This window comes from Apodemus sylvaticus, chromosome 9, assembly GCF_947179515.1.
Source record: "Apodemus sylvaticus chromosome 9, mApoSyl1.1, whole genome shotgun sequence".
NCBI classification, from domain to species: domain Eukaryota; kingdom Metazoa; phylum Chordata; class Mammalia; order Rodentia; family Muridae; genus Apodemus; species Apodemus sylvaticus.
The window spans coordinates 26,674,720-26,690,644 of record NC_067480.1 but is presented as its reverse complement, the minus strand read 5'-3'; the positions used below and the strand labels follow the sequence as shown (position 1 = coordinate 26,690,644).

Here is a 15,925-nt window from a genome sequence, read left to right as displayed (position 1 = left end):
TGTTCACATATGATGTCGTGGCGGAGTTCACTTATACCAGCTAGGTGCCAGGTTTTGACTGGGAGTACTGCCATGGGCATTGGTCCTATGTCAGATGGCTCTGGCTCCCTGGAGTCCCAGCACTCATTTGCCATCTGTGGCCCTGGTTGCTTGTCTCAGTAGTCCTGTGTCAGCACTGTGTTTCTGAGAACAGGTCTGTCTTCCACTCTGCTGCAGGATAGAGGTAGTGTCTGCCCTCGCTAGCTTTAGTCCAAGCTCAGAAGGTCTACGCCGTTCCCTAGGATTCTTGTTTGATGGGTTCCCACTTAACCTGGATAGGAAAGGGAAGGTATTGTTTCCATTCACAGCCCCACTGTCCTCCCTTTCTGATACCTGGAGGCAGTTCATCTCGACTCGTAACATCCCACAAACAGATCCTTCCAGGACCTGGGAGCCTCTGGGACTCCTGCCCTGCAGCTGTAGCACCCTCCTCAAGTCCCAGATACCACTTTCCCTTGCCCCCACTCTCTTTCCCCTCCCAATGAGCTACCTTTTGCACTTCCACTAGAATGCCAGGCAGGCTGGGCCCCCAAAGGCTCCTTTTTCAAAACCTCTGGAAGCCGCGATTGAATGTGCCATGACCCTCTCCCTCTCTGGATGGCACCATCATTGAAGCTGGCATCATCGGCGTCTCTTGTTCTGTTGGCGTGCCACCTGGAAGACCCTTCTGTCCTGGACAAGAGGAACGGAAGAGCATGTTATCCTTTGAGAACAGGCTAACAGCAGCAACTACTACAACAGCTGAGATCACAAATAAATGGTGCTAAACCAGCTTGTCTCATGCTCTTGCTCTTTACGGTGCATCAAGATGTGGCCTCTGGATTGACTGTCACCATTTTCAAGGGATGGCACACAGACTTCTCCATGCAGGGCCATTCAGGGAACGCAGCTTCATAGCTACAAGCCCATTGTGTAGTCATATGGTACTTTCTTCCAGGACTGTTGTGGTCTGACATTAAATAACGAGGTGACGTCTAACTCTCAAGACCCAACTGTCTGGTGCTCAAGTGTACTAGTGTCCGTCCAGTTAGGCTGGTGACTCAGAGTGGCGGCTTAGTGTGGGTCCAGCTTGAAAGTCTCTTAAGGTTGGAAAGGGCTATCCTTGGCTTTTCTTTGCTAACTTCCATTTGCTTTTAGTTCATAGAAATCTCTTGCTTGGAGCTAAAGCCCTGCTTGTGTCTGTCTGTGGCCATACATACATACCTTTTTGCTTTGTGCTAATGGGGTATTCTCTCTGGTGCCAAAGCTGCTTGGTGACCTCCTCCCTCTCCTTGCAGAGTAGATTGTCTTCCTCTTTGGTAGTCTTGCTTGGTGAGAGTCCTTCCTTCTTTCTAGCCCAGGGTTACTGTGCCAGGGTCTAGGATGAGAGGTGCCTTCATCTTGGGGGTGGGGGAGGGAATCGCCTGTGAGGTATCTGAATTTACAGTACTAGCTTTGTGAGTACTGTGGCTTTGGCTTATGTGTGCGGGCAGCTTGGCTTCTAGACCATTAACCTGCATGGAGAGTTTGAACAAAACCATCCCCAAAACAAAAAATCAAAAAGCGTTTTTTGTGAACTCTGGGTTGTCTGAATGGGAGGTAACTGCAAGGTTGACTTATCCAGAGTGTTTCGTCCAATCTGACAGCAGCCCCCTCCTTAGCTCTAATGGGCTGACTTAGCCCTGTGTGCCCAGGAGTCCACAAAACACAAGGAGACCTTAGACTCTGTGTTCTGGGGGTGCTTATGTCAGTGCTGCTTTATCACATTCTAACATGTCTAGAAAAGAGATTTGCTGGAATGCAGAAAGCCTGTCAGGCATTGGCTTTCTTGGGCCTCCTGCCTTATCTTTCCCTCTGAGGCACATGTGCATTGTAACTGCATTAACAAACCCAAGACCACTTTCCAGAGAGTCTATCAGCGGCAGACTGAGCTGAGACCCCCTTCCCATCCCAGCCACGTGTGAGATGTCAGCACTGCTCTTACCTGAGTCTGTTCCTTGTGGCTTTTATTTGAGCCAGTGAACAGTATCTACTGAGACTTGAGGAAGAGTTTCCTGAGTACTCTGGAGATCAGGGCTTCTAATAAGGAAGGGCGTGGCTTGAGGAGTTGTTGAGCTTCACTCACGCATTCCTCCAGCTTGCTGTGTTTCAGCCCAGTGTCTAGTGTCCTTCACCTGTCTGTCTTTCCAGCCTTCCCTGGTCACCCGGCCTGTTGCCATTTCGTGCAGCACACCTGAATGAACCAGGAAGTAGCTGTTGCCCGACAAAGAGGCCACTTTGCTTGGTCCTTGTGTTGCTAACTCTCCCTAAGAAAGATTCCCTTGTCTGTATCAGGTCACAGCCATGTAGTCCCCCAGCTTCCCATCAGACTGCTGGGATTAGAGGTGTGAGCCACCATGACAGCTCACGCCCAGCTCGGGGCTCCTCTTGATGAAGCAGATTTGTTTTGAGTTTTCATAGGTTTGGGTCCTTATATCAAATGACTCACTGCATTCTCTACTTGAAAAAAACTCATAACACAGAATTCTGGAACCACCAGGGTACTGCTGCTGCAAAGGCAGTTAACACAGCACTGTCTTGTGAGAAAACTGCTCTTTGGGGTTGTCTCACTGTATTCCTTGTGCATCTGGTCTGGAATGGCAAAAGGATGCTCTTCCCATAATGGAGCATGGTGCTGGATAAGCTGGTGTGAGTTGACTGCAGAGTGTAAGGGTGAAGAGAAGAGAGGCCAAATTGTGGAGACCTTCTTCACCTGGTCTAGCTGTCATTGAACGTTGAACTTTAATATGCAGATGAGAGCCAGCTCACTATGCCTTCATTAAGTCATAACCCAGTGATGCTAGGCCACGTTAACCTTAGAGCTGCCTGACCTTGCATTGTGCGCTATACCCAGACTAGCAGGTGGCTGAACCCCTTTCTAGGGGCGAGGGCTGGCTGAGAGCAAGGCACTGATGTCTGGAGGCTTTGGGTGGAGATTGGGGCAGCCGGGAATTACAAACAAAGAAGATCTCCCTGTTCCAAGAATTTGCTTTCTGGTGAGATAGGATCAGTGGGCCTTAATAAGTCTTTGTTGTTGTCACTGTAATCTACTCAATTCTCAGTGGGCTGTGTTAATCTCTGGTGTGTTTGTTTCTAGACACTCAAATCATAAGACAAGTTTTAGGATAACTTCCTCTTTAAAGAAGAGTGTTTTGAAGTTACCTGATATGTTTGGGATGCCAGGTGGAGGAGAAGTAACTAGAAAGTCACACCTGGCTGGCCTTTGGAGACAGGAGTGAGTATACTAGAGCTCAGGACCAAGTGCTTTATTTCCCTGAATCCATGCAAGAAAATTTCCAAACCCAGAATCCTCAAATCTGAGCTTAGAAAATAGAAATAGAAAGTCAGTTTATTCTGCAGTGCACTAGAGGACCTCTGTAGCCTTCCGGGTCTTCACCCAAAGAACCATTGTTTGGCAAGGTTAGTAGGGACCAGCCCTTCTGGAAACAAAGGATCTCTTAGTTCCTTAAAAGTAGAAATTAAATCTTGCAGTTAAGTTCCCAGGTCATTGTCCAAGTGTTTGATTTTCACTTGTCTTCACTGAGGGTAAAGAGGGAAGCCGCCTTCAGCATCCCTTAGGAACAAGAACGGTTCATCATGTGTCTCCAGAAAGAGCTCAGGAACTGACAAGTTCCGGTGTACTTCTTAAACAGTTGTGGTTTTTCTGTGAGCCATTTGTCATAAAATAGTAGCTTTTCTGAAAATTTAAGAAACAAAAGCTAAATGCTGCTATTCTATAGAGGGACAATATTGATGAAACTGAAGCCAGCATTGCCTAGTCCTTAAAAGGTGTGTGCCACCCCTGATGAAGGAAAGCTGCCTAGAGGACCTGGTAATGAGATCTACCTTCGTGCTAAAATACTAAATGCATAGTGAGAGGCAGGGTGTGCTGTTAGTGCTGTTGCTGCCGGAAGCCAAGAAGAGAGTAATTGCCTGGCCTGTAGTGTAAGCCTTTATTTAATCCCAGCACTAGGGAAGCAGAGGCAAGCAGATGTCCGTGGGTTTGAGTCTAGCCTGGTCTGCAGAGCAAGTCCTAGACCACCATTAAGTTTGATATACAGTGCCCAGGAGAGGCATTGATTTCAAACTGAAAAGTAGGTGGGGCAAAAGGTGGGAGAAGTTGAGGTTCTGCGCTTCTGCAACTCTGGAGCAGTCTGGTTTTCTCCTTCACACAGCAGTGTGGAGACCTGTTTGTGAGACACTGGCTGTGCTGTAAGCTGTGAGTGTGCGTGCTCCCACCACTCACACCTAGTTCCTCCTTAGTCACAGCTCTGAGTTGAGTTCCTCGGGTTTATGGTAAGCAGCATGGAAGTTGCAATGAGCTCTGTTACCTGGAAATGCTAGCTACTATGACCCACACATCTTAAATTTAAAGATAAGACTTATCCAGATGCTTTCAGAAGCTGATAGAATCTGGCATATTTACCATCTTGAGTTTAAAAAAAGCAGAGAAAATTGCATATAGCTGGGTTGCATCTTTAGACAACATAATGCTGGTGGATCCTTGCCTTTGCCCTGAGAGTCAGCCCTGGCGAAGATGGTTTCTGCTGTTTCCCAAACCCAATGCAGCAAAGGCAAGAACTATTTGTTGCCCTTTGCTGAAGCAAGATGGACAATGTTTGTGGACACGGCTGAGCTTCAGCTCTGACTTCAGTGACCTCCCTTACTGCTGTTGAAGGAGCTCTGGGAAGTGCTCACGGGAGCAGTGAAGGCTAGACTTCCTAAAAGCAAGCTGAAAGCGCCATCTGCCTGCCATCTGCGGAGAAAGCCTGCTGGGACCCTCATTCTCAACCCAGCTCCTGTGTTTCCAGTCAGCATGGAGGGCATCAAGGTGGGAGGTGGGGTGATGGTCTGCTCTGTTCTAAGCGTTTGATCTGAATGTGCTGTTGTTTTTGTCTCTGGCTTACCAGGGCCTGGGAGGAGTTTCATGGCCTGGTGAACAGCAGCGGCCGCTGATCGGACGCTCCCCCTCTGTCTCTCACACTCAGGGTAGGGCCTTGTCTACCTTCTCTGTAACCCCATGACAATACCTCTCTCAGCTATAGGCGCCCTCTCCCCAAGGGGATGCCCTCTTCCCATTTGCCTCCAGCCTTGCCTCTGCCAGCGTTGCACCTCAGGGAAACGTGAGTTCCAAACTGTCTCCCTGGATTCTGTGTCTCATGGTAACCCTGTAAAGGTCACCAGAGCTCACGCTTCTATTCTCCCGTTTGGCTCTGTGCACCAACAGATCTGAGATATCTTGAGATGCTAACGTTTCATGAGAAGAGTAAATATGCATCATCTCTTCTTGTTTAGTACAGATACTGCCCTTTTTAAAGCCATCTGCCAATGTTTTGCGGCCAGAGGACAGTTCTGTAGATCTCTGTATGGTTAGATGAGAGGTACACCTCGTTTGCGCTGTTGCCTGTCAGCTATGGGGAAACGGTATTGTAAATTTGATTTCCACAGTGGAAGTCAGCAGGCAGGTGAATTTCAGGGCTACATAAGAGACCATGCCAACATGACAGAGATGGGATCCAAAGCAGGGAAGGTGTGGCCAGCTCCAGCATCTGCCTGCCTGAGTATTGGCAGTTCATCGGGAGTATTTGGCCCTTGTCTGTCTCTAGCAGAGAAATTTGGGTAGGTTTAGCTGAAATTGAAGGAATATTTTCCTCAGAGAGAGTCTCTTCCTAAACAGCAAGCTCTGTATGCCTCGGTAGTAACTGCTTCAGAAGCCCCCTCCCATCCCCCACCCCCACTCCCGCCCCAGCCCTAGGAAGGAAGTAAAGGTTTTCCAGACCAGGAGACCTACCACCCTCAGATGAGCCAGCAGAGGTGACACTGAGGAATAGGAGCAGGTGAATGCATGTCTGGGTGCTGTGTGGTCCGCTATGATTTAGGGGGACCAGCTGCAGGGTTCCTGAGAGTAGATGGTGTCCCCAACCTTCTGAGTCTCTTTGTAGTTCACTGCATGTGCCAGGCTAGCCGGTCCAAAAGCTTGCAGAGATTGTTCTGTGTTTGCCTCCCATAGAGGTGCATGGGGATTACAGACTTGTGTCATCTGCTGGGTTTTTATATGTTGTGGGAACTCAGACCCGAGTCCATGTGCTTGTACAGCAAACACCAAGCTTGTTTTATTGAGACTGTTCATGTAGCACAGGCTGGCCTTGAACTCATGTAATTGAGATAACCCTGAACCACTAATTCTGATCTTCCTGCCTATACCTCCTGGAGGGTGGAATCTTAGAGACAAGCCACTGAGGGTGGGATCATAGGGACAAGCCACCACACTGAGGGCGGGATTATAGGGACAAGCCACCACACTGAGCTCCCTCTCCCCATCACTTCTCTAGAGTCTGATTTTGTTATAAGTTAAGTTTTGTTCGGGCGTAGTGCTTTCTACTCTCAGCAATGGGAACACTGAGGCAAGAGGATTGCAACGAGTTTGAGACCAGCCTGAGCTACACGGGAGCTCAGGGCCTGCCTGGGTTATGTTGAAGTCTTAGGTGTCCTCCCCTGCCTCCAGCCCTTTACATTAGAAACTTAAAATGACTTCTTCTTTAGCAGACACTAAATTCTTCCAAAATACTGTTGACTTGTTTGGAGAAGACATATTCCTTAATAATTACCACAATGTATTTTCTCCCTTTATGGCCCCTCCTGGTCTTCTTTATGCCCTTGCTGCTTTAGGTGTCTGTGAGGAACATTCTAACTTATACCCAGAAGACCCCCACCCCCACCCCTGCATTACCTTACCTGGCTTAAAAGGACCTCATATCCCTCCTCTGTTGTTTGTGCTTGCTCTTGGTAACATGTTCTCAGATGTAGACACCTTCTGCATGAAGACCTGAGCTTGTCCCTTTCTTGCTTCAAGTGAATTCCCCTGTACAAATGGATCATGTTCTCTAGAGAAATTTGATAGAAAAACTGCTATTTAAATAATTCTAGCCAGGCGGGGTGGCCTACACCTGTAGTCTAAATATGGCAGAGGCAGGAGGATTGCTGAAGTTCAAAGCTAGTGTGGCTACATAGTATGACTCTTGTCCCCACCCCTGTAACAAAGAGAGATGGTAGCTTGTGCACAGCATCCTCGCCCTTGGGAGGTAGACTCCCAAGGGTCAGGAGCTCAGGGTCATTGTCCTTACAGAGCAAGCTCAAAACTAACTTGTGTTGTGTGCACCCTGCCTCAACACAAAAAGTAAGAACACCTTACTTGCATACATCTTAAACTTCAAGTATTTTTCCCAAATTACATGTTTTATATGTTTGCATATTCTAAGATTTTTTTCTTTAACTTTCATTATGGAGCCATGGCTTTTAATTTTAATTATAAGTCTGAAGGAGAGCATCCTGGTTACCTAACGACTAGGCTCGCGTGGACAGAGGCTGTAGGCCAGTGCAGCTGTCATGCTTGTTAGTAAGAGATGAGATTCAAAGTCACTCTCTTTGAACCTAGCTTATAATTGTGCTGAATCTTCAGGGAGAGAAGAAGCAGCCAAAACTGGTCACCAGATTAGACTGCCCATCGCCAGGGGTAAGGGCAGGTCTACTGGAGGTAATAGGGCACGGTGACCTCTTCCATGCCACTTTCCAGAGCAGGAACTCGGGTGGCTCGGCATTCACCCAAGGACCCAGGGAGTATGAGTATTACACGACACTCTCAGAGAAAAAGACGTCCTTCTGAGGAAACCACTTTCCCCCTCTTTCCAAGGGAGTTAATTCCTGCCTTGGACCATTGTTTCCAAAGTTAGAACTTAAATTAAAAAGTGACTGTTTTGAAGCAAAGTAATGAGAAAGTCGTTTGAATATTTGGACAACAGTTTTCCCAGAGGTAACTGGGAATATGAATTTCGGAACCAGTTTGGGTGGGGATCTCTGGTGTTTCTGAGATCTCAAGACAGTATAACTTATGGTTAGGAAGGATTCTTCCAATTGGTCCTAGAGCTATGGGCCAGAGTACTCACTCAGGTGTCCTATGTATTCAGATATACCCTGAGCATATACATCACAGCTAGCTACTGCTGATTTGTTGTTTAGGTGATTGGCTGGTTTTTGCTTCGCTTTGTTTTCTTTTGGTGGTGTTTTGTTTAAGAGCAGAAGCACAGAGATAGGTGTGATGGCACTCACCTGTAGTCTTAGCACTCAGGGACTAAGGCAGAAGGATCACAAATTTGAAGTCTACCTGTCTACATAGTAAGTTCCAGTTTAGGAAGGACCACATAGACAGATCCTGTAATCACTGCAACAAAGATAAAGAAAAGGACAGAAGTGGAGAAGATGATGGCCTCTGACACTTCCTGCCCACCATCTTTCTTTCCCTGTCACCTAACTTCTTGCTGTATAGCTAGGGCCTGACTGAGTGTAGTTCTTAGCTGTTATATGGGGAAAAACATGCCTCGGGCTAGATTTAGCACTAAGTGTTGTAAACTTTCCGTTTTTAGAAAGCCTGGACTACAGCCATAGGCCCTTGTGCCTCCCGTCCACCCGCTTCAGACAGTCCTGACAGAGCAGGCCACCTACCTTCACTGCTCTTTGTTTTCCTGTTAACTGACTGGGAAGCATCTCCTGGGTTCTGGCCCCTTCCACTCTTCTTCCTTTTCCATCTTGCAAATGGACTTCCAAGTGACAGGAGGGACTGCTTAGGTGTTCTTACAGGAAGAGGCTCCTGAGGGGAGTGACCAGAGCAGTGCTGATTACTGCAGGAGAGTGCGCCTGCACAGAGGGAAGCCATTTCTGGCCCAACCCTAGCACAAATCAGTATTTACCCGTGCTCCTCTTCCTGCCCCATAGCTGTGCTGGATCCAGAGCCTCAGCTACCCACCTTGTCCAGGACACAGACTCCTTTCACTTCTCTTCCTAAGTTGGAAAGTCCAGTCACTTTCCCACTGTCCCACCTTTCTGTTCATCCTTCTAACAAGAAAGATAAAGTTAAGCTTTATCTGAGCATAGATTTGGCTCTGAGAGGTCACTTCAACATGTGTAGAAGAGGTGTCATCCGAAATGCAGACTTAGTGACACAGCACACCAGCTAAGAGCTCAGAAAGAACCCTTGGACACTACCTCCTCTGGCTTTCTTTCTTCTGTGCCACTGAGATTCCATAGCATGTTTCGTTGGCCTCTGTCCTGTAATAGGTTTATATACTGTCTAAAAAGATGGCTGCCTGTTAGGCTTGTGTTCAGCTCCTTAAATAAAAATAGTTGTTAAAGGTCATAATGTGTCAGAAAAGAACCAGTGGACTTGGGAAATCATGCCAATTTCCTCCAGTTCCCCTAGAGCAGCTCACCATCTCTTGGTGTACAGAACAGTTGATGTCTGGTTGTGGAATTCTCAGTCGCTTGCTTCAAGCAGCCAGTAGCGTGAGGGACTGGCCATGTGGTTGCCTGAAGATAACTCCCTCTTCAGTGTTTATTTACTATGGACCAGTTGCCTAATTTAATGTAGCAGTGTTAGGGGAGAGCAGTTAAGACCACAGGCACTACAGTGACCCTTTAAAATGAACAGGGAATTGACTTCAGAAGCCAAAGTAATGAGAGTTCCTAGCTCATTTAAATGCAAAGCCCTGGGCTAGGGCAGCAACTGATTGAACTTTAAAGTCCCCTCCTGGGAAACCCAAGAGATCTTTGAAGATTCAGATAATGTGACTTGCTGAGCTGTGGCTAAATTTCTAGTGTGAGAAAGGTTGTCAGGGCTGCCTGCACCCAGTAGAAGGCACATAAGACACATTGGGAGTATCCCACATCCCCATGTTTCTCTTTCAGGAAAGAACTTTCTGATCCAGGGTACCAAGGTATACTCTGGAGATGCAGTTCTGTTTTAAATGGGGCTTGTGGGTGACATTGGATTTGTTGATTGAACAGTCTGGTTGTGTCTTCCTCCTCCCTATTTCACCTGCCCACTTGCCATTGGGTCCCTGCTGTCCTGCCTATGTAACTGTGTTTCAGCACATCTTAAGTTTATATATACAGGCAAACACATACATATGATAGCCGTTGTGTACCAGAGATTGTCAATCAATCTTGGAAATGTCTCCATATGAGCTTCTCCTGTTTTCTCTTTAAAGCTGCAGTACCCCACTGTGAGAATGTGCATGCATTAATATTTCACCTGCATTAGGGCAGTTACTAATCTTTTACCTTGCCAAGCAACAGGCTGGAAGTTTTTACACAGACTTGGAAGGCAGGCTACCATTTGCCTTTAGACTGGCAGGGAAGGGCTGGGTCTGGAGAGCTGGTCAAGTCCTCCCCATATGTGTGTGCTTATATCTAGATGGCCCATATATTGAAAAAACTATTTTCTCCCATTTTCTCTTTCAGGGACAATTCAAGCTTTCGAAATACAAAAATCACATTGTGAAAGCGCACAAGCTGGCAGTAATCCTTTTCTGTTTGTGTGTTTGTCTGCATTGGATGCGAGGCTCAGGCAGCTCTTCTGTCTGTTCACTGAGGGGTGTGCCTAAACCATGAGCTCCCCTTGTGCACTCGTTCCTGGAAGATGGACTCTGCTAGACACCTCCCAGCATTGCTGACCTTATAAGGCGGGAAGAATGGGGAAAGTGTGACTATGTAACAGACAAACACTTGTTAGCTGGGTTCTGTGCAGGAGTACAGCTGTCTTCTTGCTGTGTACTATCCAGATGCCTCTTGGCATCCTGCTGCATCTCCTGCTGTGCGAGGGACTTGAGGACCGACCACATGTCTGTGCCCTGTGCTGGGTCTAGGTTGAGCGTTATCAGTATTATGAATGCTTGCACATCCAGGGACAGCCTCTGCCTAGAGCTGAAGAGAACCAAATGCCTCTCCCAGCTCTTCTGTTAAGTTATTGTGTACTCCTCTCCCCTAAGCCCAGCACTTTGAACATGTGTTAAGATATGATGACAGCCCCTTTGCGCCTTACACCTCCAATGGGACTCCTCTTCTTGGGCACTGCAGCACTTAAATTGTGATCCCGGGCAGGCAGCACAGGTTTTGCTGAGGAAACCTAAGGCATCTGCCCTTTAAGAAAAGCTGAAGAAGAATGCAGTTCAGTCAGAAGTGCAGGTCCTGCGTGTAGGGTTGGGGCCAAGGCCAGTGACTGAAACCTGTCTCCCATGTGAGCAGACCATCTGTGCTGAACATGCCCTGTGGGGTTTGCCTGTCTGTCATGGAGGAGGAAGCAATGGCTGGTTAGTGCCACATTAAAACAGTGCAGATCCCACAGAGCTGAAATGGATAACGGAAGAAATGGCAACCTTGCTCCATTTGATGGCTGTGTCTATCAGCTGTGGTTGGAAGACTTCTGGTCCGTGACACCTGGATGTAGACAAATTGTCCAGATCCCTCAATGCCCAGAAGGCTCCTACAGGCATGTCTTCATCAGAGAAGCTGACTTTGGGAGCCTAAGGCCAGAGAGGTCAAAAGAGCAGCCAAGATCAAGGCAAAAATGGGCAGCTGCAGCAGCTTCAAGTGCTCTGTTCTGGGCTCTTGTGAGCCAAGATGGCAGTACCTTAAATTAAGGCCTCTCTTAAAGCATATCCCTGACGCCTGGGTGGGGTTCCTTGGCTACAGGTCTCAGGAACTCTGAAGATAACAGCATCTCCTTGTATCCATCACACTTTTCCAGCTTTCCAGTCACTGTCTGGGGATGCTTTGCCCTGAAAGAACAGTACAGGGCCAAGAGGGAAGGTGTTTCTGCTGTGAAGCCATCTGAGAAGAAAGTCCAACAGTGATTGAAGCTCCAGGAATCCGAAGGATGCATTCTGGGGTGGTTGTGAAGGGCTCAGCAACACCAGAGCATCACTGACTGTCGGGGAGGCAAAGGCTGCCTCTGGAGGCTTGACTAAGGAAACCTCATTTTTGCCTCGAAAATTCCAAAGAGCAGACATTTGGACTTGCCTTCCTATGGGCATCTCTCTGGCTTGTGTGTGTGTGTGTGTGTGTGTGTGTGTATGTGTATACATGTTTATGAGTGAGGCCTGTGTCAGGTCTAGTGGTCTGGTTAGATGTTTTGTTTGCCTTTTTAATCTCATTTGTTCAGATAATTGAACCTCTTATGTTTTCTAGAGCAACTTGTCTTTCCCCGTCCTCTTGGTCATAGTATTTGACAGTTGGGTTTTTTTCCCCCTCCCATCCAAAGTGTGCTCATTAGAGGGGTTCTCACTGTCAGGCAGCAGCTTAACCCCAGTGTTCTTCCAGGTGCTCTGCCTAACAGCTTAAGGGGAAATTGAATGAATACAGTTTGCCCAAACCACCCACTCTTTCAAGCTAGCTGGAGAAATCTCTCCGTTTATTTTGACTCCACAGGAGCCAGTGTGAGCAGCACGATAGCTGCTGCTAGACAAGGGGGACGGCGTATGTGCTCTTCTCCCTTCTGCCCTCGAGACCCACTCCTCTCAAGAGCCTTTCTCTTTGTTCTTTTGCTCACATTTGTGTATTTTCCCTGTGACAGTGGCAGTGGGGTACTTTTTCATCCAGAGAAAAACTTGTCAGTGCTCCCAAGAATGAATTTCCAGGGATGTGCGGGAGGGGAAGGAGCAGAGGCTGTGGCAGCGTGTTCAGTGTTGCACTTTGAGAGGATTGTCTACTGCAGTAATAAATGGAAAGTATCAGCAAGAGAGCAGGCTATGGACTTGTCTATACCAGGGAAATGGGACACTGGATCGTGGGCGGTCCTAGTTCTGTCCTGGTCTCCATTTGCAGTGTACTCCAGAACTTTGTGGGGAGGGATAGACCATGCAGGCAGCACTGACAGATTCAGTATGAAAATAGTCTCTAGGGCGTTTTTGTTTTCTTTTTTAGAGACAGTTCCATGTAACCTAGTGTCATCAAACTCATAACATGGTAGAGGTTGTCTTGGAACTCCTGAGTCTCCTGCCTCTCTATTCCAAATGCTGGCAGTACAGACATGTGCCATCTTACCTGGATGGTTTATGCAGTGCTGGAAATTGAACCCAGGACTTCGTGTGTGCTACTTGAGTGCTCTTCCAATTAAGTCACATCTCCAGTCCTCTAATTAGTATTAGCCATTGCCATAATTCAGCTTCTAATTTGGTCACTCTTTGTTAACCATGTTGGCCAGGCTGACTGGCCGTGAATTTACCTTGAACCTTATACCTCTGGTCCTTAGTGCTGTGATTAGAGGTGTGTTCAGCCTCAACTTACATTTTTAACATTACAAAAATGCTATTAATTATCCTCAACTGGGGATAAGGAGTATTGGAGTGAAGACAGAAGGAGATTCAAAGGACCTGGGAGATGTTAGATCCCAACAATAACCTCATAGAAATGGGGTTGTTCACAAGTGGAGACTGGGAAACCTGCATAGATTCCCTGTAGAGCAGCATTTTAGCTGAACTGCAGCGTGGCAGAGCAAGGGTTATAAATGTCTGTACAGCTGCTCATGGAAATGGCTTGGTAGAGAAGCAGCACCCTACAGGGAGGGCTTTAGTTTCGGGAAATCTTCCTCAGCATTTGAGCTGTCAAAACGAAGGGGCTGGCTAGCTGGCCCTGGGAGGACAGAAGATCACCTGTTGGGCATTTGCCAAGGAGGACCCAAGTAGCAATCATAAGGGTAGACCAGATGGCTTTTTAAACCTCATCCAGCTATGGTATCAGGGTTTTAGAATGAACCTGCCACTTGGATGTTCAGTGGTATCTTAGGGTTTCACTGCTGTGGACACCATGACTATGCCAACTCTTATAAGGACATTTAATTGGGGCTGGCTTACAGGATCAAAAATTACAGGTCCATTATCATCCAGGCAGGAACATGGCAACATCTAGGCAGGTCTGGTGCTGAAAAAGGTGAGAGTTCTACATCTTCATCTGAAGGCTGCTAGGAAAAGGAACCTAGGATGAGGGTGTTGAATCCCACTCCCACAGTGACACACCTACTCCAGCAAGGCTACACTTTCTAATAGTGCCACTCCCTGGGCCTAGCATAAACAAACCATCACAAGTGGTATCAGACAGATGTCATCAGCTGGTGAGTTGGGTTCCAATGACCAAGCAGACTGCCAATTTGGCAAAGGATATGCTAAATTTCTAGTTTATGGTTCAGTATGTTTATAAAAGGATGGCTCTGTGACCAGCCTTTCCTAATTGTGCCTGCCAGGGAGCTGTGGAAAGGGGGTAGGTGGGTGTGTGTCTAAGACTAGCAGGGAGTCTTGAAGGCACAGAGCAACAGAAAACAGGAGCAGCTCTCAGGAGCTCCAGTACCTGTCACACTCCTAAACCTTCCAGACAGCCCAGACCTGGGGCTCACATTACCTACTCTGGCTACCCACAGGACTGCCCTTCTCTGCCGGCTTCCTGATCTCTGCAAGCTTCCCCGCTCACCAGACCGAACTGAAACCTAGAGACAGCATTCCACTCTTGTCAAGATTTGTCTCCCTTCTCTAAACGGCTTTTCAGATTGATTGACTGGCTGGTTGGTTGGTTGAGACAGGGTCTTGCTATATAACCTAGGCTGGCCTTGACTCTGTTTCAGCCTCACAAGTACTGTGATTCCAGGTATGAACAACCAAACCCAACTGCAGAGTTTTGTTTTGGGGGTTTTTGTTTTTAATTATTGTTGTTTCTTTTCTTTTTTTCTTTTTCTTTCTTTCTTTCTTTCTTTCTTTCTTTCTTTCTTTCTTTCTTTCTTTCTTTCTTTCTTTTTTTTTTTTTCCCCCGAGACAGGGTTTTTCTGTGTAGCCCTGGCTGTCCTGAAACTCACTCTGTAGACCAGGCTGGCCTCGAACTCAGAAATCTACTTGCTTCTGCCTCCCAAGTGCTGGGATTACAGGCGTGCGCCACCACTGCCCGGCTGTTGTTTCTTATTAAAAAAAAACAAAACAAAACAGGATGTAGTGGCACATGCTTATAATCCCACACCTCAGAAGGCTGAGGCAGGCAGGAGGACTGCAAATGCAAGGATAACTTTGGCCACATGTTGAGACTGCCCTGAAGCAAAACAAAAAATCCCCAAATTAGACAAACTGATAGATCCACAAAACAAGATATGATTCATCAGTACAAAAAAAACCCCAAAACACAAAAATGTCGGTCAAACTCCATTGCCATCCCATGACACTCTGGAAAAGGAAAAGCCATGGAGACAGGAAGGAGATGAGTAGTTGCTGGAGATTGTCAGGGGGGAATACGTGGAACATTCCGTAGACTCAGCATGATAGGTTCCTGCCAGTACACCTTTGTCAAGACATTACAGAGTGCACACAAGCAGCAGAAACCTAATGGCAGCTAAGAATCGTCAGTAACGAGGACATGAGCTCATGTTCATCAAGTCCAGCAGGTGTGCCTCAGCAAGGCTGAGTACACTGGGAACTTGGGGCAGTGAGGGATCCAGGGAACTGTGCCTTCCACTCTTATTTTACCTTAATGTGCCCCTTTGCAGAAAGCACGGGAAGGAAGAAGGGAGTGTCTGTTAACAGTCCAGGGTCTCACTAACTCAGAGAAACGGCTCTTCCCGCCACTCCAGGGCTAAAATGTCACATTTAAATATTTTATCATGCATGTGTTTGTGAGTGCAAGAGAATGTTTGCTGGTGTGGCGGTGAGGACAACTTTTGGGAATCAGTTCTCTATTCCCACTGTGGGTTCTTGGGATTGAACAGGTTCTCTACATAGGTGCCAGGTACTTTTGCCTACTGGGCTACCTTGCTGGCCCAAAACATTTAATACATGAACTGTGAGAAAGTGGGGCTAGAGAGATGGTTCAGCCGTTAAGAGCACCAACTCCTCTTCCAGAGGTCCTGAGTTCAATTCCCAGGAACCACATGGTGGCTCCCAACTATCCGTAATGGGATCTGATGCCTTCTTCTGGTGTGTCTGAAGACAGTAACAGTACTTGTATACAGAAAATAAAGTAAATTTTTTTTAAAAAAAAGTGTGAGAAAGTGAAGTAAATACAAACA

The 15,925-nt window shown here is 47.2% G+C and overlaps 1 protein-coding gene across 5 annotated transcripts in view; it reads left to right on the top strand.

Moving 5' to 3' along the window:
- The window catches only part of Eif4e2 (eukaryotic translation initiation factor 4E family member 2), a 29,183-nt gene extending 14,304 nt beyond the window's left edge, over positions 1 to 14,879 (top strand). For 2 of the 5 annotated variants that reach the window (XM_052192306.1, XM_052192308.1), the window contains exon 7: positions 548 to 810. In XM_052192306.1, the coding sequence (XP_052048266.1) occupies positions 548 to 620 (73 nt within the window). In that variant the 3' untranslated portion in view covers positions 621 to 810. Of the gene's footprint in view, positions 1 to 547; positions 811 to 4,967; positions 5,047 to 10,350; positions 12,627 to 14,299 lie in introns of those variants that run through there. The other 3 variants (XM_052192309.1, XM_052192307.1, XM_052192310.1) reach the window with 3 other exon arrangements.
- Positions 14,880 to 15,925: the final 1,046 nt, after the last annotated feature.